At 35.2% G+C, this 24,230-nt stretch overlaps 1 protein-coding gene across 1 annotated transcript in view; it reads right to left on the bottom strand.

Annotated features, from left to right (window-relative positions):
- The window catches only part of DIAPH2 (diaphanous related formin 2), a 796,567-nt gene that overhangs the window by 144,914 nt on the left and 627,423 nt on the right, over positions 1-24,230 (bottom strand). The window contains exon 27 of the mRNA XM_079124055.1: positions 3,633-3,728. Within this exon, the coding sequence (XP_078980181.1) occupies positions 3,633-3,728 (96 nt within the window). The remainder of the gene's footprint in view (positions 1-3,632; positions 3,729-24,230) is intronic.

Genomic DNA, 24,230 nt, shown 5'->3' on the forward strand with positions numbered 1-24,230 from the left:
AAATCTTGACTTTAATGCTCTGCTACCCACTTTCAGTTTAACTTGTCCCAAAATGAATTTTACTTCTTCTACTATCACCACTCCTTCTCCTGATCTTAATAGTTTAGTAACATACCTGCCCTCTTAGCCAATCAAACTCAAAACCCTAGGGCTATCTTTGACTCTTATTCTTCTCCCTCAACGATATCTCCCTTGATTAACAAAGCTCCAGTAGATTCCTCCTTCGTTGCTTACACACCTATAGCTTAAATGTCATAATGCACAGCTTTGATCATATTAATATGGCTGAAAGACCTTTATTAGGCTCCTTTGCCTAAAGAAATATACGCTACACCTTAGTCTCTCATTTCAGTACGTAATGGTTTGGCACCAGCTTCCACTGTTGAAATCCCTATTCATCCTGCAAAACCTTTTCCTCCATGATTACTTTCCTGATATACCCAATAAGGCATGCTATCTTCCTCCTTTGAACTCACATAGTATGTTATTAACACCTCTTGCTTGATACCTTTTATCTTCTGCCTTATTCTATAGTCTTTCTGTACTTTTCATGTTTCTTACTAGACACAAGGATTTTATAACTAAGGAAATCTTATCTTTATTATTTCTGCATCTTCCATCACATCTAGCATAGTTCCTTTCACAGAACAGACATATGATACATTAATGATTATTTAGTGGCTCATTTCCAAATCTGAGTTTGACATTAGCAAAGTCTGGGATCTGGGCTAATATTCAGCCAGTATGTACCAGTTCAAACAGAGTAGCTATTTATTACCTATGCACATTCTAACTGTTTGGGGCTTGTACTACACCAGTTGCTAATATTTTTAATATCACTCCTAATATGGTAGTCTCCCTTCAAATGCATTTGGTGCTCTAACTGAAACAGCACACTCAGCTGAATGGACTGGAGACAATATTTGGGAGCTCTTTCTGATTTACCTAATGTCATGCTCTTGGCGAGGGGGGACATGTTAGGCAAGTAATCATATCATTGGTTAACATCTTGATTTTCTAATAAAAAATACAGACTACCACATCATTTTGTTTAAATCCAGAATTGAAAACATTACAATGAGAAACACAATGGTAAGAGCTCTGTATTTTACATATGGTAATTTCCATCTGTAAGTAATAGTGGAAATGGCAAGCAGAAGAGAGTACATCCTTGCTGTTTGTGGTAATTCTGATGTGAAACTTTTTGGGTTATTTCTTCGTATTTTACTTCCCTTGGGGAAAATTCCATTCTTCATAATTTTGCTTTTCTGCTTTTATCTCATCAGGTTGAAATGGAGGTTATTAGAAAGGAACAAATTCTCGTGTTGAGCGGGGGAAGTTTAACAATACCAAATCCAGGGGAACTTGGAAAGGAAACAAATCAGGTAACTAAGAAAGCAAAAACAACAGGGGATCTGCAGCAAAAGATGACCTAGCTAGGAAAGGTCAAGACACTCAGGAAATCTGTAAAAGTCCCTGGCTCTGTCACTTCTATAGAAAGAGGCGTGCAGACAGAAGAGGTTTTGGAAGACTTACAAACTCTGTGCCTTCCCCTCCCCTTCTCTTGTGTCCTGGTCTACTGATGCCCAAGATGTTTACTAACTGTTGCCACTTCCTGTCTATTGGTTTCTTCTTGCCTCTGGATATTTGCTGTGGCTGCTGCCACTTGGAATGACTACTGCAGCTAAAGGCACCATTTTTGACCCTATGTGTTTATGGGGGCACTCTAGCTACAAACCAAAGATCACAATTTTGATGACTTGGAATTAGTACTATAAAATTATACAGTTTGTGAGTATAGTCTTAGTGTTTCACAGTTGACAACACTGCATTCCCCTGAGTATCAGGCTCACAGAAACCCCAAGAATTGATCTTTTTCCCAGTACAGCTTTTCTAGAATCAGTATAAGGTGTGAGAGTTAGCAGGCAGGGGCTTTAGCAAATGTGTAGTTTTAAAATAAACAGACTAGAAAGAATATGGCAGTCCTTCTATGGCCCAGAATAACATGCTTCTACTTATCAGTTGCTTAACAGAGAATTGAATTGATACAAAAATTATTATTTCAATTTGCCTTTCACTGACTACTAATGTTCTGATAGTTCAACAAAGAGCAGTGAAGGTTTTTATTGTCCTTAAGAGGTGGAAGGTATTCTGATAGCATGGTAGAACATTCTCATTTTACAAAGACTGAGGATAGGTGGCATGACTGCCTTGTAGTTGTAGATTAGTAGTGCTCTGGCATTCTGCCAGGCAAGAATACCTTCAAAAATTTATTATGAACATCAAAGTACAGATTTTCATTTTCTTCTCTCCAATCTTTATTACACTTTTTGCAGGCCACCTTCAATGTCTTCATATGTATAAAGCAGTCTTGTACTCTATCCAAAACACTTCTCTCTTCAACTCCAAATCTTATCTTTAGGCTAATCTCCACAGGGTCTCCATGAAGGGCAGAGATGGAATGTTCTCCATTACCCCGTAGGATTCACCCAAATGTGAAAAAGATTTATATAACTTAAATTGGCTTCTGCCGTGAACTTCACCATTGCAAAACGCTTTCATGGACAGCTGCACTGGGTCCCACCTCTCTCACTGGTTTGTTAAATTACAATGGTCTTGGAAGCTACCAATTTCCATTCTTATAACATGATAACTGCTAGTCCAAAGAAAACTTTTGAAGTAACTCCTAGTCCAAAGAAGACTTCTGAAGTGTAGGCTATCCGAGTCAACTATTGCTAATTTAAATTAAGTAGTTTACATATTTACTATTAATTTTTCATTTACTTCTCCTATTTAGCTTCACAGCCCACTAAGAGGATTTTAAAATCAACAGACCTAATTTCCTCCTCTTCAAGAAAGGAATGTACTGAAAATATAAAACCTCACTTGGAGGAGGTGGACAGTTAGGACTACTTAGATTATCTTGAGAGGAGCTATTATGTATCTCAGCCATAAGGTATGAATAGATAAGGAGGCCAACTTGCTAGTTCCACTTGAGTGAGAGAAGTTTTATTTTGTTTCTTTTGTGTTCCTCCCCCCTCAGACCAATTTTCATACTGCAGCTTCATCTGTTATTAATCAAACACACTCATAAAATTTGTTCTAATGCTTTGTGATTTCGGGGGTCTTGAATTATCTGTGACTCTTTATCCTTTATTAACATGGATAACAGACTATCATCCATGTCACTGTAGTGTAAAACCAAAATGGCCTCTAGAAACAGGAACTCTCAGTTTCCTTACCTGTGAATAGCTAGTGTGACAACCTCAGGGCCAATTATTTTTAATGAATTAATTATACTTATGGTTTTAAACCGCTTTTCACCCAGACCACATGCTCATAAAATAACAATTAAAATATTTATATTAAAAACAGTGGGAGTCCTTATTTTTGATTTTTTTTTTTTTTTTTGCAAAATGTAGTTATTTGAAGATACATTTATTGAGTTGAAACTTGCAATCATGTAGATGTAGAAGCCTGCTGAGATTTCACACATGAACTGACATCAACTGGTTTTTTTTTTTTTTCCTTTATGGAAAAGTTTCATTATTTTTCCTTTTTTGGAGGGTGTGGGGTACATGGCGCTGAACATTCAGATTTCATAAGACCATGTGAGCTAGAGTAGGTATTACCTGGATTCCTTGGAATCCGCTTTCTGCGGTCTCGGAATGCTGCACCTGATTGTAGGGCTTCTAGAAGATTATCCATCACACCAGTCTCATCACCCTCTGGAGGAAGGGAGAAATAGGAATTAATCTTGGAGCAATTAAAGTTAAACTACAGGAAAATAAAGGGAAAAACTCCTGTCAGATTTACATAATACCCCTAAATTAAAGACATATATCTGTTTTAACATAATGGATCCTGTCAGTTTCTGGCACCACAGACTACTTTGCTTATTACGCACCATTAAGCAAAATTCATGCCAATCCCACTGTTCTTTCAACTTAAAGACCTTGTCTTTTGTATTATTGATGACACGCTCAGTATGCAAATAAACAGTAGCTGATCAGCTAGTGCTGCCTTCCTGTTAAGATTCTTATAAGATATTCCTAAGCAAGAAACCACTGACCCGGCTTAATGCAATCAATGTGCAGGGCACGATTTGATGAAGCGGAGTTACACAAGGTTAAATACTGATTGTATTAATACCTTCAGCATTCAACCATCATCTGCGATTATCTCAAAAGACACTATTTGCAAAACACATTTGCATTCAATTCCTACCTAATCCATATCCTGTACTCATTTTGAAATGCTGACATTGTATAAAGAAAAGGTGACCACATCATCTGAAAGGCCACATTCTACATTTGAGAGACAGACATCAGTCAAGTCTCATTTCCTTTTCAGAATGTTGTCCTGTGCTTAAACTCTTCCTCTGGGAAAGAACTGTTAAGAAGCCATGAGTGGAGTACTCAAAAAGATGTTCATGGAAATTCCTAACAAAAACGACATTTAAAACACTTTGCCTTACTCTTATCTTTGACAGCCCTGGTCATCAAACACACTTTTAAGGTTTGTTAGAGCATTTATCTCAAGGTGTCAATTACCGGAAACTCTACAAAGCTGTAGGAAACCCACAGGGAGCTAAGCATTCTCATCCCAAATGGCCTAACTGATGAAAAGGAGTTTAACTATAGGACTACTTTGAGCAGTAACTGAATATGTGTATCTCGGGTAGAGGACATTTGTAGGCAGGATGGCTGAGAGGAGAAGGAAAGTGTGAAGGAGAGGACGTTGTTTCTGATGCTACTCCAAAGTTCAACTTAAATCCTATTTTGTTTAAAGAATTAACTATGGGGTATCAGATCACAGAAAAAAAAATCTCCTATGGGACAAGAGGAAGCTAAAATCTTTTTGATTATGCTCTTCATTTGACTTGAGACTTCTTCAATGTTATAATAATTTACCCTTTTAAAATAAACTCTGTAGAAAAGGATATGAAATACAAAATGCAGGGAAACAGAGGTTCTCAGGTTCTGTATTTGGTGCAAACAGGAAAAGGCAAGTAGAGGCCCAGTGACTTGATTGTGTACTTTTAATATTCAGTAAGGTCCCTGACACATGTGAACCATTATCTATTCCTTTCAATAGAAAGAAAAGAGGAATTGAAAGAAGGTGAGCAGGCTAGAATGCACCAGGAAGAATTAAATTTTATGCAGTAAATACCTTACATTTATTATGTCTTTAATTTAGAGATACTTAAATGTAGGCATCACATGGCTGGTGTGGAAAGGGGCCCAGGTATGAACCCAGATCTGTCAGGGAATAAATGAGCTGCCCCTCCCTTTTTTACAGTCCTACGGATTAAACCCAGGGCCTCAAGCATGCTAAGCAAGTGTTCCACAGCTGAATTACACCCATGGTCCCACGATTAACCCTCTCTGTGCAATAGATAGCAGAAGTTGAAATGGACAAGGCATATGGTAGCCAGATCACAATTCTATGATACAGGATTTGAACACTGTTCTAAAGTTAGTACTAACTGGTATATAGTGGAGACCACAAATGCAAACCACATCATTTTAGTATTCTGGCAGGCATATTAAAAAATTAAAGAAATACAAAATTCATTTCAGTATATTAAGTAAACAGTCAACTCAATATCTACAAAAATTAATGATACACTTTGCATTCCTTTTATCAGACTAAGTCTTAGAAATCTAGGTGTCTTTTGGCATACCTTAATTCAGATTAGCTGTATTTCAGGTGTTCAATAGCCACATGTGGCTCATGGTTACATTACTGTGCAGCAAAGCTAAAAGTATAGGAAGTGTCCTGATCAGATTTATACTTTACGAAAGACTTGTTGGATAGAATTATAAAGGATAGTAAAACAGAAGGCAGAGGAATTTTTAGGAGCATAGAATAATCATCTAAGTAACACATAAAGTCCTGAAATAATGGAAAAGCAGAGAAAATGGAAAAGATAGATATTTTGAAATTATTAATATGGTCAATAGGATTTGGTTGGGGGGAGGACAGATTGAGGAGGAGGGAAGGAGTCTAAATGACCAGGGATAAACAGTTTGACAAAAGATGACGACCTACGAAGTAACGGCTATATAGCAATAACCAGCAGAAAGCTGAAAATATGGGTGTAGAACTCAGGAATGAAATCTGGGGTGGAACTAAAGATTTCCGTGTCATCTGAAGATAGGTGAGATTACCCTGATATAGTGGATCAGAAGGAGAGGAGGCAGAAAATGCAATTCTGGTGGACCTCAACTTTTAAAAAATTTCTGAAATATTTTTAAGTTACAAGTAAAAGCTATATGCATTTCTGGTATATAACATGATTTTTGATAAAGGTATATGCCAGAAAATAGTTAAATCAAGTTATTGAACATATATTACCTCATATAATTATTTTGTGGTAAAACACTTAAAATCTACTTTCTTAGCAATTTTTAAGTATATGGTATGTGACTATTAACTGTAAACATCATGAGGCACAATAGACCTCTTGTATTTATTCCTCTTGTCTAAACGAAATTAGGTGTCCTCTGATCAACAGTGCCCTGATCCTCTAACACCCCTACCTAGCCTAGAACCACAAATTTTAACAGGCAGTAAGGAAAAGCAGAACTGCAAAGACAGGGAAGGAGTTCTCAGAGATATACAAGTATAAACAAGAGAGAAGAGCAGCACAAGTGAATTTCGTGTAGCCTTGTAAAAATGGCAATTATAAAGATTATGTGGAAAAATGAATATATGTAAATAAGTAAATAAAATTCAAAGCAGTATATATTTATGGTTTACAGGAATTAAATGCAAACATAAAAAAATTTATAAGATAAGGACATTACGGATGTTGTTTCCTTAAAGTTATTGGTATTATATTGCGATTAGATTAAAAAGATGGAAATAACAAATATGACAGAGAGAAAATTTAAAAATAAATCCCTTTGTTCAACTTAGTGGGTGCCACCTGACAACATTTAGTAAAACATCAGTATGCTAGTTTTTCAACCTTTTTTTTTTCATTATCATAACCTCTCCCCATCCCTGGGTCTTTTTAGATATCTGTTTTCCTAATAAACCTTACAGTAAAAATTTAATGTTATAGATGTATTGTATATCTGTTTATGTACTATGACCCTTTGGAGGACCCCAAACCTTTCTAATAACTAAGATTTTTCTCTATCTTCCCCAAAACAAACATTCACCCCCTTGGGATTTATACTGCCCCAGCCAAATATGCATATGTTAGATGGTTCTGCTAAAAAAAACCAAAAAACAAAAAACAAAAAAACAACTGTAAACATTACATATGTATTACAGAAGAGAAATATGAGCATATTCAAGGAAGGAAATGTGGGCTACAGTCCATTACTTTTTCATTTGCTCCATAAATTTTAAAAGAACTGAGTGATTTTCATGAAATGTCTAACCTTAATGAATCAAATTTTATAAATACAATGATAGGATTGGTTTATATTTCAGTAAGTCTCCCTAAAACAAAATGGAGGCCAACATAATCATTTGAAAATTGAGATTCATTTTGAATGAATTGCAGTGAAATATGATCTGCGATTGAATTGAATCGTTTTGATTATTTCATTTGCGATTTGAATTGGTTTACTTATAATTTCCAGTTTAACAGAACTATGAACCTTTACTTAGATGTGACTAGTTTTTAAAATTTTTTTATTTTCTTCAGTTTGTAAATTTAAAATCAAGAAAAAATATTTTTAAGTGTTTTTATCATTGAAAAGAAATTTAAAATTTTATTGAACGCATATGGAAAGAGGTACTTTCTTACAACTTACAATACCTGTTACACTGAGGGAAATAATATCAAGGGAAAATTTGGTAATGCTTTTCAGAAACCAAAATTATTAATACGTGGGCATGGCTGAAAAGTAATGATTCAGAGGCTACTTTATAATCTTTCATTCCAAAATTAGTCACAGCTAGTACTAAGGAGCTAGGCGGGCTGTGTGCAGTCTGTAGGCTCTGTATAAGCTGCTTATTATTAGATAAAATGAAAGGCATAGGATGTACCTTCTTTTTCATGTTTCCCACAGTATTTGTCATTCAGTAGATGTTGAATGCCTGCTGATCTCAATTTAAAGTGTCAACATTTACCTATGTTGTGTTGACTTAATTTCCCCAGAAGAGGTTGGAGATGCTACAGAGTAAAATTAGAACTTGATAATTATCTTTGCTGTACTTTTGTGCAAGACTATTTCCTGATGACTAGCACATACTTATGTAGAGATGATTTTCTGTGGGTTTCTCACATTTCTGTATATTTTACAAACAGTCACTGGTGGCCTTTGTTCTGAACTATCCTTTCAAGAACATTTTTATACAGTATAGTCTTGGAGAAGGCTTAGTGCCTCCATCTAGTGTAAAGGGTAGGTCTGTCTGTTTTGAACATAGGTTATACCCTTCCTCACCCCCAGGGCAAATATAAAAGATTAGAGTTTTCTTAGCATGGGGTTCTTCATCAGTGAGGCAAACCCACTGTGTAGTATCCACCTAGTCACACCCCACATCATCCTATGGGATTTGGAAGGCAAGAAAAAGCAATACACACACGAAGCTCACTCTGCTTGCTGCACCCTGAGTAACAATATAGTTCTAGGTCTCTGACCCAGAAGTCTTGTAACTTCTGCCAAAACCAATGAAACTGTGGTAGGCTAACTTCTTAGCATGTAAGTAGGGTAAATTCTCTGAACCCTTTAGTTTTTGAAACTATGTTGTGCTCTACTTCCTTTTAAGCAAACATAATTAATTAAAATAACCCTTATTCATCTAGAGATTTAAGTACTTTCCTTTGCCAAAAATCCCACTCCAGGTCACTAGACCTTGAAAATTACTACACTAAAGCCAATACAGGTTGAGTATCCTTTATCTGAAATGCTCTGAAGCAGTTTTTCAGATTTCATAGTTCATCTGGTTTGAGAGTATTTGCACTGATTTTACCAGTTGACCATCCCTAATCAAAAACCCCAAATTTTTAAAAATTGTTTCAGAGTTTGGAGCACTTGAGATTTTTAGATTTTCAGATTAGGGATGCTTAATCTGTACCATAAATCTATTTCCTAAAATCCTAACAACCTGGGCATAATTATGACTCTAAGTAATGATTACAACCACCTTGAATTCTCAATTGCATAATTAAAGATTTCTGCAAAAGTTGAGCTGCTCCAAGTTGAAAAAAGTTGCTATCAACAAGTCTGTGTTGTTGATTCCCCTGAAAAGCAAAAGGTTTCTTAGTGTGAGAAGGACACTTCTATATGAGCTAAACATATTAATTTAAAAAAATAAGACTATATTCTCTGTGGACTTGAGGAATTGGGGAAGCTTTAATGGAATGAATTTGTTAAGTCTTTGAAAACATTAAATTTATGTAGCACTTTATGTATTATTCTATTTAATGACACTGAAATAGACCTCACTCCTCCCAAAAAATCAATCCATGACTGGTTCAAAAATGTTAAAATCTAGGTTTAACTCCTAGTGTACACTCATGTGCATGCTCTCTCTGTGCAGATATGTAAAAGTTTACAAATACTGAAATGTATAGATCTTAAATGTACAGTTTGAAGTGTTTTTGACAAATGCATAATCAAGATATTCAACATTTCCATGATGCCGTGTCCATCATTCTTGTTCCTACCCCTCAGACAACCTGATTTGGATCATCTCTCATTAGTTTTGCCTGTTCACACCACCTACTTTTAAGGTGGTAAAAACAGTCAAGGTCACTTTGAATCAGCATAGATACCTGAAATAAAACATGCATGGTATGCATGATAAACCATAGGGAGAGAAGAAGATTTGAAAGATACAAGGCTTACAATTAAAGAGGTAAAATTAGAGCCAAAGTTCTGAATGGGCTTGTACATTCAAAGTAAAGTCTGAAAGTGTTTCAAGAAACTCTAAAAAGCCATTGTTAGATCTTCAGCAGGACAGTAGCATAATGAAGGTGGCATTTAGGATCAGCCCTATAGTAGTATGAAAATGAACCAGAGAGGGAGGGGAATCAATTAGACAAAGAATAGCACTGAATTCACAGCGACAAATATCATTCTGTATATAACTCTGGGCAAGGTAGGATGGTCAACTTCAGCATTATTGGTAAAAGACTAAATGGAGAAGTAAAATTGGCTTTGTGAGCAAGGTAATCAGCAGTAGTTATGGAAGCTGACAGCATCAGAAGGCAGTGACAAGTGGAGTGTAAGAAAAATCAGTGTTAGATTCAATCTTTTTTATACTATCTATCATGGTCCAGATTAAGAACATGCTGTAAGATGTGTATGGATTTGTACATGACACAAAATTAGAAGAATGCTCACTTATCAAAGAGGAAGAAAACTAAATCCCTTCTCTGGGATCCAAAAAAAAAAAAAAGGCCCAGGGATGACAAATAGCTGTCTTATAATTTAACATGGGACAACAGGAGGTAATAAAGACTAAATAAAAGGCTACTGCAATATGGTGAAAATAGCACATTGTGCTAAAAGCACTTAATATCTATGGGTAAAAATAATAGTATTACCATAAATGAGTCAGAAATGAGAGACAAACCATTTGGCAAAACACTGTAACAGACAGAACAAAAGTCTGCATAACTTCCATTCCACAGACATCTAGAACAGTCTATCAGATGGGAGGTTTTTGTTAGTTTGTGGCTTAATTGGAAGTCAGTTAATGGTGACTTGGAAAACCAACAGATGGTTAACGAAGATAATAGTCTATGAAGTTATTTATGGCCAGAAAGTGTTTAAGAAAATCAACATATTATTCCAAAGAGATTAAAAGAGGGCATAAATAGAAAGTATATAGTTCTAAGGGAAATAATGAAGGCAGATGCTCCTCTTGAAAACAAGAAACTTTCAAGAGGGAAAAGAGGACACAAGAGCTTAGACAAAATTACTAGAAACCACAGGATGAGCTAGGGGCAGTGTAGTAATTACATTATGCAGTAGCTGAAAATTTGTAAAACAAAACAGAAAAACATCCCATTCCCAGGTTGAGACCTTGCACAGTGGTATGTGACAAAAAGCAAAATTAAACTCAGAGCAATTAAAGTTAAAACTTTAGGGGAAATTTTCCGTTAGAGAGTTCATTCATTTTGTTATCTCATCTCCTTGCTAGAACAGGTAATTAACAGTTTCCTATAGTGAGGTAAATTATCAGATTCCAGATAAACTTCAAAGTGAATACTACTTTTCTAAGTAATTTTAACTTAAGGTTAATGTTGTAGGTACATCTTGTCATGGAATAAACACTTTATTGGGGGTCACAAGGTAAGTGGATATTCTTCTCCAAAGTGATGAATGAAGGATAAAATATCTACAAGATAGTTGTTACCCAAGTTTGTCAGGCAAACTGAACTGGTGAGTTGACTTTCCCTGATGTATTTACATCTTAAAGAGAAGCTTGTTAACACAAATGAATAGATTTCTAATAGTAAAATTTCAGTGTAGGAAGTTTTTGGCCAGAGGCACATTTTTGGCAGTCTGCCTAAAGTAAGAGAGCTTAATAGTAAACGGTAGCTAAAAAAAATAATACTTATGCTTACTAATTTTTCCCTCAGTTACCTATATGCTCGAAGATTGGGAAAAGAAAATTATACATTCTATAAATAAGCAAACACCCAATAAACCTGAATGTTAATGCTTACCAGAAAAACCACTGTTGATGCCTCTGGTAAAATATCTCACATTCAATATTTTAAATAATTAATATTTCAAAGAGACCTTTGAAATACTCTGTGTGTCTTATCAGAATCAATCATTTACTAAGGGCATGGAACACTTGTGAAGGGAAAAGCAAGTAAAAACAAACTTGGAAAAAGAACAAATCTAACTCAATTCAAAACCACCCACCAAATAAATCTAAGTTTACTTTTGGAAAAGATAAAGCAAAAGTGTTTTGGGAGATAGGAATATTAATAATCTGTACCATTTACTGAGCACTTACTATACGTAAGGCACTATTTGAAGGGATTTATATCGAATCCCCACACCAACTTCTTTCATTTTCCAGGTTAAGAAACTGAGGCACATTTAGGTGAATTAACTTACTCCCAGTTAGAGCTGGGAAGTGACAGAAACAGCATTAGAATATGGGGATATATAGAGTAGTCGATGTCAAATTTACAGTCCTTGTGGTTAAATCCAACCTACCACCTATTTTTGTACAGCCCACTGCTGAAGGTGGTTTTCCCATTTAAAAGGGTCTTAAAAACTATAAAGAAGATTTTGTGCTACATAAAAATTTGACAAAATTCAAATTTCAATCCCCAAGTTTTATGGAAGCACAGCCATGTTCATTCATTATGCCCTGTTTATGGAGGCTTTTGTGCTACAATGGCAGAATTTAGTGGAGAGAGACTTTATGTTCTGTGAAGCCTAAAATATTTACAAGTTGATTTTTTACGGAAAAAGTTTGCTAACTTCTGCTCTAGAGTACACACCATCAATATCAACACCATGCTAGGTACAGATATTCCTGGGCTTTACAATCTGCCTCTAAGGTGCTGAAGCGCCTTGGCAAGGGCCAGTCATATCTTAAAACGAAGGCTCATCACAGGTCGAATGTAGGAATAAATAACATTTAATATAAACCTACCTGCAATGGAGATGTTTGTCTTTTGGGGGCCAGAGCCAAGAGTGAGAGAGTAACGAAGCTATCCAGATTGATATTTAAGAGTTCTTGAAGTCCAGTTCCAAAAGAACAGTCACAAAGAAAAGAGTTTTTCCAAAAGCCAGCAGGAGACCTACTTTCCAAGTTTTCCTATCTTAGATCCTGCCTCTTATACTGGGTTCATTCAGATTCTTTCCAAAAGGCCTAGCTCCTCACCTATGGGCTTCAACTGGACTACCATATTAGAATACAATACTATCATAATAAGCTCATCTTCAGAAGAAATACAAACACAAGCCTATGACTTCCAGAGCACCATCAAGAGGTCAAATGTGTATTTATATCTTCCTAGAGTACTTAGTACAAATACAAGGCAAGAGTGGAACGGAAGTGACTTTTCAAGAATTGCCCTCATGAGAGTAAAGTTGGGCAATTGAAACGAATGTCACACATCAGAGCAATAATGGCAATTTGCCACCAAGTATAAAAATGTTGTCAATGAGGGATGGTACTCCTAATTATTGATGCTTGGGATGCAGGGAAAAAGCAGACAAGTCAAAAACCACTAACCCAACTTTGAATCATAGTGTTCTTTCTTTGCTTATCAGATTCTATAATGAATCAACTTTTCCCCCAACTTCCTACAGAACTGTGGAAAGGCAATAAAGACTTAACTTTTTTCCTACAGGAACCTAACTGCTATTTATTTTTTAAGTTCAATAAGAAGTTCTTGTTTGTGTATGTGTGCAGTTTTCCGAACACCTTATTTTTGAATGCCGACAGAGTGCACACTGATACAGATATATGTCCTAAGTACAACTACCTGCTTTAAACTGAGGAACATACCAGACTTCTTTTTTTACTTAATAATATGCTAGATTTTTGCCTTTTTAAAAGCAAAAGCAATTTGAAAAAAAAAATAAAGTAATTTTACTGAGAAGTCTCATTTCAGTGAGGGTATGAACATAAAATTCCTTTTTTGCTATTCTTCACTTCTACTCCCAGACATGGAATGTCAAATCTCCTTTTCATGATCTATAATGATATCTCGGAAAGATACCAGAATTTTTTGGTTGTAGTTTCAATATTAATCTTCTATGTGCTTCAAAGTGTTTTTTTCTACTGCTGGTTAGTCCTTTGGACATAGTCACTTGAAGGGACAAATAAGTAGCATAATCTGTCCCACTACTCACTCTCCTCCTCCCATGGAGGAATTAGATCCTCTAGTTAGGTAGGGCATAGAGGAAGAAGAAAAAAAGGGGATGTCTGCTATTTAACTGGTGACTGTTTAACCCTTTTGACAAATATTAGATGGCTTGTAAGAAACAAAGATGGAGACTTCGTGTAAAGGAGAATAAGAGGAATAGGAAATAGGCTTTAGCAGCTGCATAGTAAGGCTGCATGAGGAACTGAAAGAACATATAAGATACAACCATGACTTTCTTTCCTTACAGTAACAATAACTGTCCAAGTAACACATTAATGTTATTTACTTTTGTATCTTAATGTCCATTGTTACCTACCCATGTACTCTACCCATGAGCACCTACTCTTAATATTTGTTTTTATTTATTTATGTCTCATCTGCCTTTTGCCAACTAATTCGCCATCTTTGTGTCTTTCAGTTCAACATCCCCTGTCCAAAAATTGAATAAATTAATTCAACTAGTATGGCAAAGCCATTTGGGAGAAGTTTCCCCTCCATGCCATCTCGTATTGCTATCTTTAGGTCGAGAATCAATCTCTTGCCCAATTTGAAAGTAGTGGGCTATCACATGGTACAAAGCATGATCAACAATGCTTAAGAGGTTGCCTATAGTCACTTGCTTCAGAAAAGGAGCTGAGAGTATGTACTTCTGATATGCTAAACCTCAACATTATAATTTACACTGATGTATCAAGATAGGAGAGGGAAGGATTTATCTTTAAGTTTTGACTCAAATTTCTCAATGATTTCTTAATGAGTGTTCAGAATCTGCTCCAGGGGAGAGCCAGTCTGACTTTAAGCATGGCTGGAATCTTTCCCAATCAACTAGAATGTATTTGTCCTCCTAGCAAACCCGCTGCTGCTGTCTCCTGATGGAATTGAAACAAGTTGCTACAAGATAATTATTTAGAAAGCAGACCAAAGTGTCACTGTGGTCTTTGCTTTCTTAGACTCTGGGAAGTTATCTCAGTTTCAAGGCTTCTAGTTCCCTTCTATTGTGGAGATGCCTTAATTCATATCCCCAGGATTAAATCTCATCCCCATTTCAGGTCCAAATGATCAGTTATTCCTAAATAATGTTATTTACAAGATTTTCCATGATCTAAGAAGTGGTGTGTCTAAGACTGATTTAATCATTCACAAATCCCTCACCCAACCACACCCTTAATGATTTCTCATGCTGTCTCAATTCTGATTCATCCTCAGGCTTAGAATTTTTGAATGTTCTTTGATACTTTTTTCCATCTCCAACTTTAGTGGTTAAGCTGTACCACTTCTTTAGAGACAAAATATCTTAGAATCAGAGTTTCCTCCCCAATTTCATCACTCACTCCATAACCTAGATTACTACTACATGAATAAGCTTGTTGAATTCCCTGTTTCTAGTCTTTCCCATCACTAAACTACTACTTTAATCATATTATCCCCTTTACTAGGATTCAGTGCTCATCAGATCCAATCCAAACTATAACGATCTCATAAAGTACTTCCAAATTTTTCTTTGGCTTCCCCAGCTACATCAGTCAGCCACTTCTATTGATCATTTTGTATATACCCTAAGTGTTCACACCTGACCATCTTCCCTTATATGCTTAATTTAGAAAATAAAAGTTTAATGTAAATTCTGAAAAATATAGTAAAAGATACTTTACAATTACAAGTTTAAGTGGGTACAGCTTATGAAAGATTAGTGTATGAATATACTTTAGCTCACCAGATCTATTAAAGGGGTCAAATACCTAGAGTGTGTGCTTTGGAAACATGTATTCAGGTAATTTAGAAAATTTATACAAAAATATATTAATAGTATTGCTTTATTAAATAATTAAAATTCAGATTGAAATTAATTATAGTCTTTACAAAATAAAAGAGGAGTTGGTCTCCAGTAGAAAAAAATTAATTTCAAAATAAATAAATAAATGAATAAATGAATAACTGCTCCCTAAGACAGATACTCATAGTATATTTAACATACTGCTACCACCATTTAATTGAATCTAACCTTTAAATTTAAAAAGATGACATATTAAAAGTAACATGATAATATGATATTAGTTGGTATTGCCTTATGGTGTTTTAAATAATCAAAGTGGCACTGATTAACCTCTTCGTTACTTTAAAATGTTCACCTGTGAAAAAAGTAGCTATTCCAACTTTAAATTTTCTGAAATTGAAACCCACAGAGCTACTGAGAGCACAGGGCAATAAAGCATAGGGTGGTTCATTAGAGGAAGTCTATAATTACAGATTACTGAGCAAATAATATGGATGCCATTGAATTACATGAGAGCTGATCAGTTACAAGAAAACGGTACAGAATTATAAAATTAGGCACTGATACCTCAAAGATATAATTATGTCAATTTCTGAACATTATGTAGTTCTTCTAAAATAAAGTCATGGATGACAATTATGCATAAACAACCTGCTGAAGACTGGTGAAACCAGAAAAAAATACTGTCATTTAAAGATTGTCATTCCTTGGAGCTTAACTTCCTAAATGCTTTCAGTTGATGTGTCTACTTGACCTTTGCATTTTTTCTTAATTCAAAAACTTCTATGGTTTACATCATATACTATTCTATAAAGAGGCTGTGCTACTCTCCAGTTAAATGTTTTGTCAATACTGTTTGTAAATATTGTTATATTTGATTAAAACAGCTAGACCTGTGGTCAGAGACAGATTTGCAAATAGGCACTTAATTTCTTGCTTAAGATTAACTGGGAAAGATTTACAATTTCAAATTTATTTCAACCATGTCTCTTAGAACAGTAGGCTCCAGAGAGGAAAGCAGGGAGAACTTAGATTAAGTTAATCAACTTTGCTTCAATCATTCCCTCAGCACATTCTTTATGTAGTTTTTAATCAACTCTTTCAAGCTATCATCACATAGCCATTGGGCACTTACTCACTGGACAGCATCATGTAAAACAGAGAACAGTAAGTCATCCACCCAAGGTTGCTGCAAATAGGTAAATTATGCATTTTTCCTCTCTGTGGGCTAATTTGAAAATTAAAGAGAATTTTTGTCTAATAAAAAGCCTTGGTGGTCATACCAAGGAAAACCGAAATACTGTTTGAAAATCTCTACTTACTTTATACATCGTGCATCTTAAGAACGCAGAGAAAAATACTATGGATTTTTGGCTCCTAGAGCAATAATTAATAGAATAGCCAATTTTTACATTCTACTTCAGGCATGGATCAACTATTTGCAGGAGCCAAGGCTCTACTGTTTAGAGAAGCAATTTATTTTAGTATGGTCCATATGCTGATAAATTACCTCAGCTAAATACATCATAAAGGGAGTAACTGCTGATTTTACTAAATACAAGATATTAAAGAGTTTATTTGGCTTATTCACTGAATAGTAATAATTTTTAGTATTAATTATCTTTTCTCTTTTAGATAAGGAAAATTTTCCAAAAAACAAAAATCTATTACTCTTCAAAAATGGGGTTAAAAAATGGTGTTTTCCAAAATGGTAGAGAGTGAGGAGGTTACCAAAGGCTCCTTGGCAAAGATTTAGGACCAGACAATATTTTGTTGTTTTTATGATTTGCTCATCTAAACTCATCAGTGAAATCTTTGCATACTATCTGATTTCATTCAAGAGTGTTTATTTCCTATTTATAGCCTATATCAACAGGGGGAAATTGCAGTTCACAGAGAAATGATAAGAACCATTTTTCACTCAGCACTTCTATGGCAGCTAGTGATTTTTAGTATAGGGAAAATTTATCCCCATCCTTTAAAAGGAATACACTACTTATGCTCTCATGACATATGGAATTCTGGATATCAACAGGGCTATGGTTTTCTATTTCAGAAGAAGGAAGAAGAAAAATATAACATGATTTTCATAGCAATTATCTAACCTTTGAGGCTTTCAAAATGTCAATATATTTGTTTTAGTAACTAAGCATTTGCATGAGCACTATCTTCAACAAAGAAGGAAAGTATGTTTAGAGAATTTATTCATTGCTAAAATCTTCTTTATATCCAGTCAATCTACAGGAAACTACTTAAGGGTGCATCCTGAAGTGGGGAGTAAGGGAGAAAGAGGTCCCTTCCACCTCAAAATCAAACATGGAGGATCAACATGTGCTGGATGGATTAATAATCCACTTTAAAGAGATGATTTAGAAACTGGTGGCTGATGAAATCTTGTCAACATCCAGCTTTATCCAAGAAAATACAGTATCTCTCAATATAATTAGAATGACCAGGGTAAATTCATTTGCAACAAAAAGAAAGACATTGATAAATTAACTAACTCCACTGCATTTTCTCTAAAGAGATACTATACAAACAGGAGACTGTATCCCCAGGAGACCAGGCTACTGATCTGGTAACTTCATTAAGGGCCATTTCCCAGGATGGGCCTGCATGAACAAGGAGAAAGTTTTCCTATTTTAAAGTTTGCTTTAAATACCAAAAATCTGCAATGGAATCCTCTTAAATGTCAAACAGCCTGCAAATGATCAACTAAGGTAGATTTTGAGTTTCAGCCACAACAAAAAATGATTAAGGGATAGTAGTAGCAGGATATTACTTTTCTGTTTGGGAATTATGTTTTTTGTTTTTCTTTTTTTTTAAATTAGATTGAACCATATGAGATTGCTATTTCTGCAGGTCATAAATGGTCAAACAGCAACACGTTTACATGGTTTGAACTAAGATTTAGAGATGTAATTAAACCATTTGAACTACTACCAACCCTCTGAGAAAACACTTTCAAATAGAAGAGGGGTAGGCAAGGAAAAGTGGAATGCAGAAGTCTGTGATAAGGAAAATACACATTTTAAAGTATTTTCTAAAATGCAGCACTTAAAAAACACAGTCTTTCTAATAGTTTTTACATTTCCCAACTCCAACCTCCTGTCCTAACTCTGCACGAGCCATTAAAACAGCCATGAGAACAAGACCAAGACAAGCCAAGGCCTGGCACATAATGGGCCTGCCCTTTGGCTATTATCTTCACCAGGGGGATTTTGGGCCAACTTTTACTAAGGTCAATACTCTGCAGTTCTTTCCCTAAAACTAGGAATGGTTTTACAAGATCTCCCAGAACTCTGTCCCTTGCCCCCACTCCAGCACAGGCATGCAAGGCAGCTTATCTTGTCATTTTAATGAAACATCTTGGAGGTATGATTTCACTGGGGAGAGATTTAGAAATCAAAGCTAAAGAAGGGCTTGTGAAAGTAAGTTATGCAGTACTGTGCAAAACACAATCTCCAGAACTCATTTTTTCCCTCAGCAAGCATTAATGAATGTCAAACCTTTATAGATTAGTTAATATACTTAGAGATAGAGAATACTTGTTTATTTTTCAAAACCTTGATTCAGCCAGTGCTTCACTGAGAATTGAATAAATAAATCCACTTAGTAGAGTGATTTTTTTTAAGAAGGAAATTCAGCAATATTTGCAGAAAAAGTCAAATTTATTTTTTCTAATGTAAACATATAAAATAATGACAATTGCTTTCATATTACCCAGCATATCAATATATCTGCCACGTTTGCACTTTCTTACTAATTATAATTTTATTTTTGCATAGTGGAATTTATCAGATAGAAGAACAAACCAACCAACTCAGTTCAACCAAACACCTAATTACATTTTGCATGCTCTTTGTCATTTTAGTGAGTTTCTTATAAGAGAGAACGTCAGCATGACTTTTATTAATGTCAGAGAATGCATTTTTTCCTTTTGATAAAAGAAGAAAGGACCTTTCACATTCAAAATTCAATTTTTTCTCCTAACATTTCCAATATGACACAAACATAAGGTAAATAAAATTATTCTAATAAATATTAGAGCCAGTGGACCAGTGAGAGAGACTCTGAACATGCTGTGAATATATCAAATACTAAAGAGCGTCTGAAATATAAAAATCACTGAACTTTTAAGAAAAACTGAATAATTCAATAGCTTTTCATTAAAGAAAAAAGAAATGAAAACAATAATAATGATTAGCCAAGGTCTGTCTATGTATCAGAGAAGGCTGACAAACATGATGAGACAGTTTTCAAGACTTTGACACAGTGAACAAAACTGGTTAGAAAAGTCCGCTTTCTGTTTTCTCAATAAGAACATAATTAAGATCAGGTTTACAAATAAAATGCTTTGGTTAGTGTAAAATAATAAAACACATCCAATAATTGCAATAAAAAGAAAAGAATAAAGATTTCAATCAAGAACAATGAAATTTGTGAAGAATATATAAGTTCAATTGGTGTTTCCCTGAACAATCTTTACTGTATAAGGATTATCTGTCCTTTTACACTTTTCTTTTCATGGGACATTTAGAAGCATGCTGTCTGATTGTTTGTCTTACAGAGTTACATGCAGGGATACCTAGAGGTGGGGAACTGGACTAGATAATTGGGAGAGCATGCTATGTTCTATGAAAACCAAATCATAGAAAACAAATTCATAGAATTGACATCACTTAAAGTGAACTTCACAGCAAAAATAAACAGACCCAAAGATATGTTACAAAATGAAAAGCTATAAGCCCTATTACATTATTGCTATGGTTTGGATATGATTTGAGTGTGTCCCCCAAGGATTCATGTGTTCAAATTTAATCCCCATTGTGAGGTATTAAGAGGGTGGAAATTTAATCCGACTATGGGATTTAGAAGTGAGGCCTCTGGAAGGTGATTATGCTTAGATAAGGTTATCAGGGTGGAGCCCCCATGATTGAATAGTAGTGGCTTTATAAGAACAGGGATAGAGATCAGAAGAGAGACACTTGCATGCTCCCTAGTTTTTGCCATGTGATGCCCTGGGCCACTTTCAGACTCTGTCAGCAGGAAGGCCATCATCAGGTGGGGCCCTATGGCCTTGGACCTTCGGAACCATAAGCCAAAATAAAATTTTCATTAAACCTTACCCAGTCTCTAGTATTGTTATTAGCAAAAGAAAACAGACCAAGACAATTACTTATAAAGAATGTAGTATAAAACTCTCTGCAGACAGAATACCTTAAGTCGCTAGGGATTAAAAAAGAGAAATAGGAATCTCAGCGAAATATATGAGAAATTTGAAGCTGTTTGCTCAGAGTATGTAAAGTATTCATCAGAGAAAAATGTTCAAACCTACTTTAAGAGAGATGAGAACTATTTCTTAATATATCAGAAGAGGGCTGAAGAAGATTATTTCTTGACAGAAGTTCTCATGGGAAAAGCTCCCTTTTTTTATTTGCTACAGAGATCAGGTTAGAATTGATAGGAAAAGATAGACATTTTGAAATAAATAAAAGAGGTCACTTGCAGGAAGAGCCTTTTTTAAGAAGTGGATTCTTGTTAAAAGATTCTCACTTTTATTCAAGTCAAAATATTCATTTTGTTTCATGAACACAGTGGTGCAGATTTTATTTTCTTTCAGTAATTGTATCGCTTAGGTAAAACACAGAGGGTTCATGGGGATGCAATGCGTGCAAGCCTGCAGGAACTTATGCAGTCTCCCCGACCCCTAAACCCCTCACTGAGAAGGGATCATACTTGGTTTAATGTTTTGCTGAAGTGATCTTTAAATTCTTATTAATATTTGAATAAGAGGGAGGCCCTGCATTTTCAGTTTACAGTGAACCCTGCAAACTATAGAGCTAGTTCTACCAAAACAAAATCCATCTAACATAAAAACTATCATTGTCCTTTTTTACAAGTTTCTTTTCTTTTTTTTGTGGTCTAGGGGAGAACTTTGCCTGTGTTGTTTTATAATTTTTATTTTGAGACCTGGTCTTGTTAAGTTCCTCAGGCTGATCTCAATCTTATGATTCTCCTGCCTCAGCCTACTGAGTAGCCAGGATTACAGGTATGTGACACTGTGTGTCCAGTACAAATTTCATTTTAAACACTTGAACAAGAATATCAAATTTTCAAAAAGATGTAGTACTTATTATTCCTGGTAATTTCTTAATTCTATTTTCCTTTGCATTTATAAAATCACATCAAGAAGAATGTTCTAGTGTTCAAGTCACCTCCTTTGGAGGCTGCACTTTTTCTATTCATTGAAGTGTGATGTGGTAAGAAGATGGCCTCAGTGCTCCAATCTTTATCATTGAAATGATTGTGTGTTACAAATAAAAGTAAAAGCAGAAAAGATGGAAATAGTAGTTTGGGATTTCCTTTCCTCTAAGTTCAGATCCATAAGGATGTGTGGAGCAAAGATGTCAAAATAAAAGAAATATAGAGTCATATTTATTCATCTGCTATCTGAGGAATATATGAGAATATTCACCAAAGGCAAATTAAAGGCCTTAAAGTATACACGAATAAAGATGATTATGGAATAAGTATGCTAACTATTATACTAATAACTAATAGGAGGTAAACTCGTTATTTGATAGATGTGTTCTAGAACAGTTATGCAACTCATTATCTTGTTCCCACTCTGAAGATACACTATTTTAGTATGCCAGGGACAATGCTACTTAAGAAATTCTCTGGCAATTCAATTTACAAACTAAACACACACACAATATATATACATACAGAATGCAAAAAATCTTTCCATAGTAAATCAGTTGCTTGAGTTCATTTTGCATGTCATGGTTTTGAAAACATGGCACTATACATCAATCAAAACCATAATGGACAATATGAAGACTGCTGAGTTTCCTAAAAAGTGTCCAATGCCAAGAGTATCTTCCCACTTTGTCAATGAAAGCTACTTGATTTTGATTGATCCTATCACCGGCAGTAGATTAAAAATTGTAGAAATGTAAAGTTAGGAGGATAAGCCTCTCATTTGCAAGTGTACAGTAATATCAGTTAATTAATGGTCATTTTAACTGCTAGTAACCTAGAGTAGCATAGGAGAAAGAGCAGTAGGAGGTAGGCTCTACTCTCTGTTCTATTAGCACTACACTAGCTTTGTGACTGTGCATAAACTTTTTTTTTTGTATTTCAGTTGCCACACCTATAAAACAAGTTGTGCCATTGGACTCCAGCAGATTTAGTTGCATCAGATCACTTAGAGAGCTTGTTATAAAATGGATTGCAGACCTCCCACCTTCCCAATCCTGTTTCTTATTCAATGGGTCTAAAATGAAGCCAGAAACTTTACATTTCTAATAAATTCCCAGGTTATGCTGAAGCTGTTGATCCCGGCACCATACTTTGAGAATAACTGCCTTAGTACAATGCCAAGACAATAATCTGAAGTTCTACACCCATAGCAATAGGGTTCCGGAGGTACCTATCAAGGTACTACATTAACATTGGAGAACAACAGTGTTTATTTAAATGAAGAAACTCAGGCTGAAGGATGGCAGTCCATTGGTATGCCAATTACTCATAGTGGTAGGGTGGGGGCGGAGGAAGTAGGGCTTAGTGAGTCACGAGGAAGCCAGGAGGCTGTGACCTAAAGCTAAGACAGCTCAGAAAACCCTAAATCAGAAAATGAAACTAGGTGGCCCACAAAGTTGGATGAAATATTTTGTCATGTTCTAAACTCAGGGATGGGAGAGAGTCAGCTAAAACTATCAAGATACATGAGGAATATTTGTGGTGAGATATGACAAATGGAAGGAATTAATGTTCCTATAAAGTTAACAAGAGGGGCAAATGTCCCATACCTTGTGGATGGAATGGGACTAGGTTTGGGTTTATCTTGGCCCAAAAAGGTCACAAAGTGACTTTGCTCAAATAGTTTGCCAGTCACCTGAAGGAAATTATAAAAGATGTGTTTCAAGCAGAAAGACTAATTCCAAGTGGATGCTCTGAAATACAGAAAGGAGTGAAGAGCAATATATGTGTAAGTATAAGTGAACGCTAACTGAATGAAAATAATTATCATACTTTCTTGATCTAAGATGGGTAATATGTCTTTCTAACTAGCTTTATGTCAGTGGAATTTTAAATGACTTACAATAGTCCATTATATTTTAATAGACACGCATACAAATAAGCTATTTCTGAGAGTCTAAGTAATAGTATATGTGTATTATATTTTTTTCGTGGCTGTTATAATACTATAACCTTTTACTCAAAAGAACCTTTGCCAATGAGTTCGGCCTCTAAAACTACATCCCTAGTCACTTTAGAACACACTAAGGTGAAGTTGGACTGCTCTCACATACATTTTCACACCCATCAAAGCACATAAACCAACCTATGTATATAGAATGTCTATAGAGTCGACAATTAACGTCTATTTGATGCATTATTTTTATCAGTCTTCTAAGACAAACACTCCTTTAATATTGGTAAAAATAAAAACACACTGCTTGAAGCATCTATATCCCCAGGATCCTCCTGGAAAATTAGTAGTTATTAGCTTTTGCTGAATTCTACATTCTGACATGACCAAAATACATACAGTATAAGCAGTGTATTATACCATATGGGGGCATACATATAAAAGAACATTATGAATCACCCAAATGTTCTTTAGAAATG

The sequence above is a fragment of the Sciurus vulgaris genome (assembly GCF_902686455.1).
Source record: "Sciurus vulgaris genome assembly, chromosome: X".
NCBI lineage: Eukaryota > Metazoa > Chordata > Mammalia > Rodentia > Sciuridae > Sciurus > Sciurus vulgaris.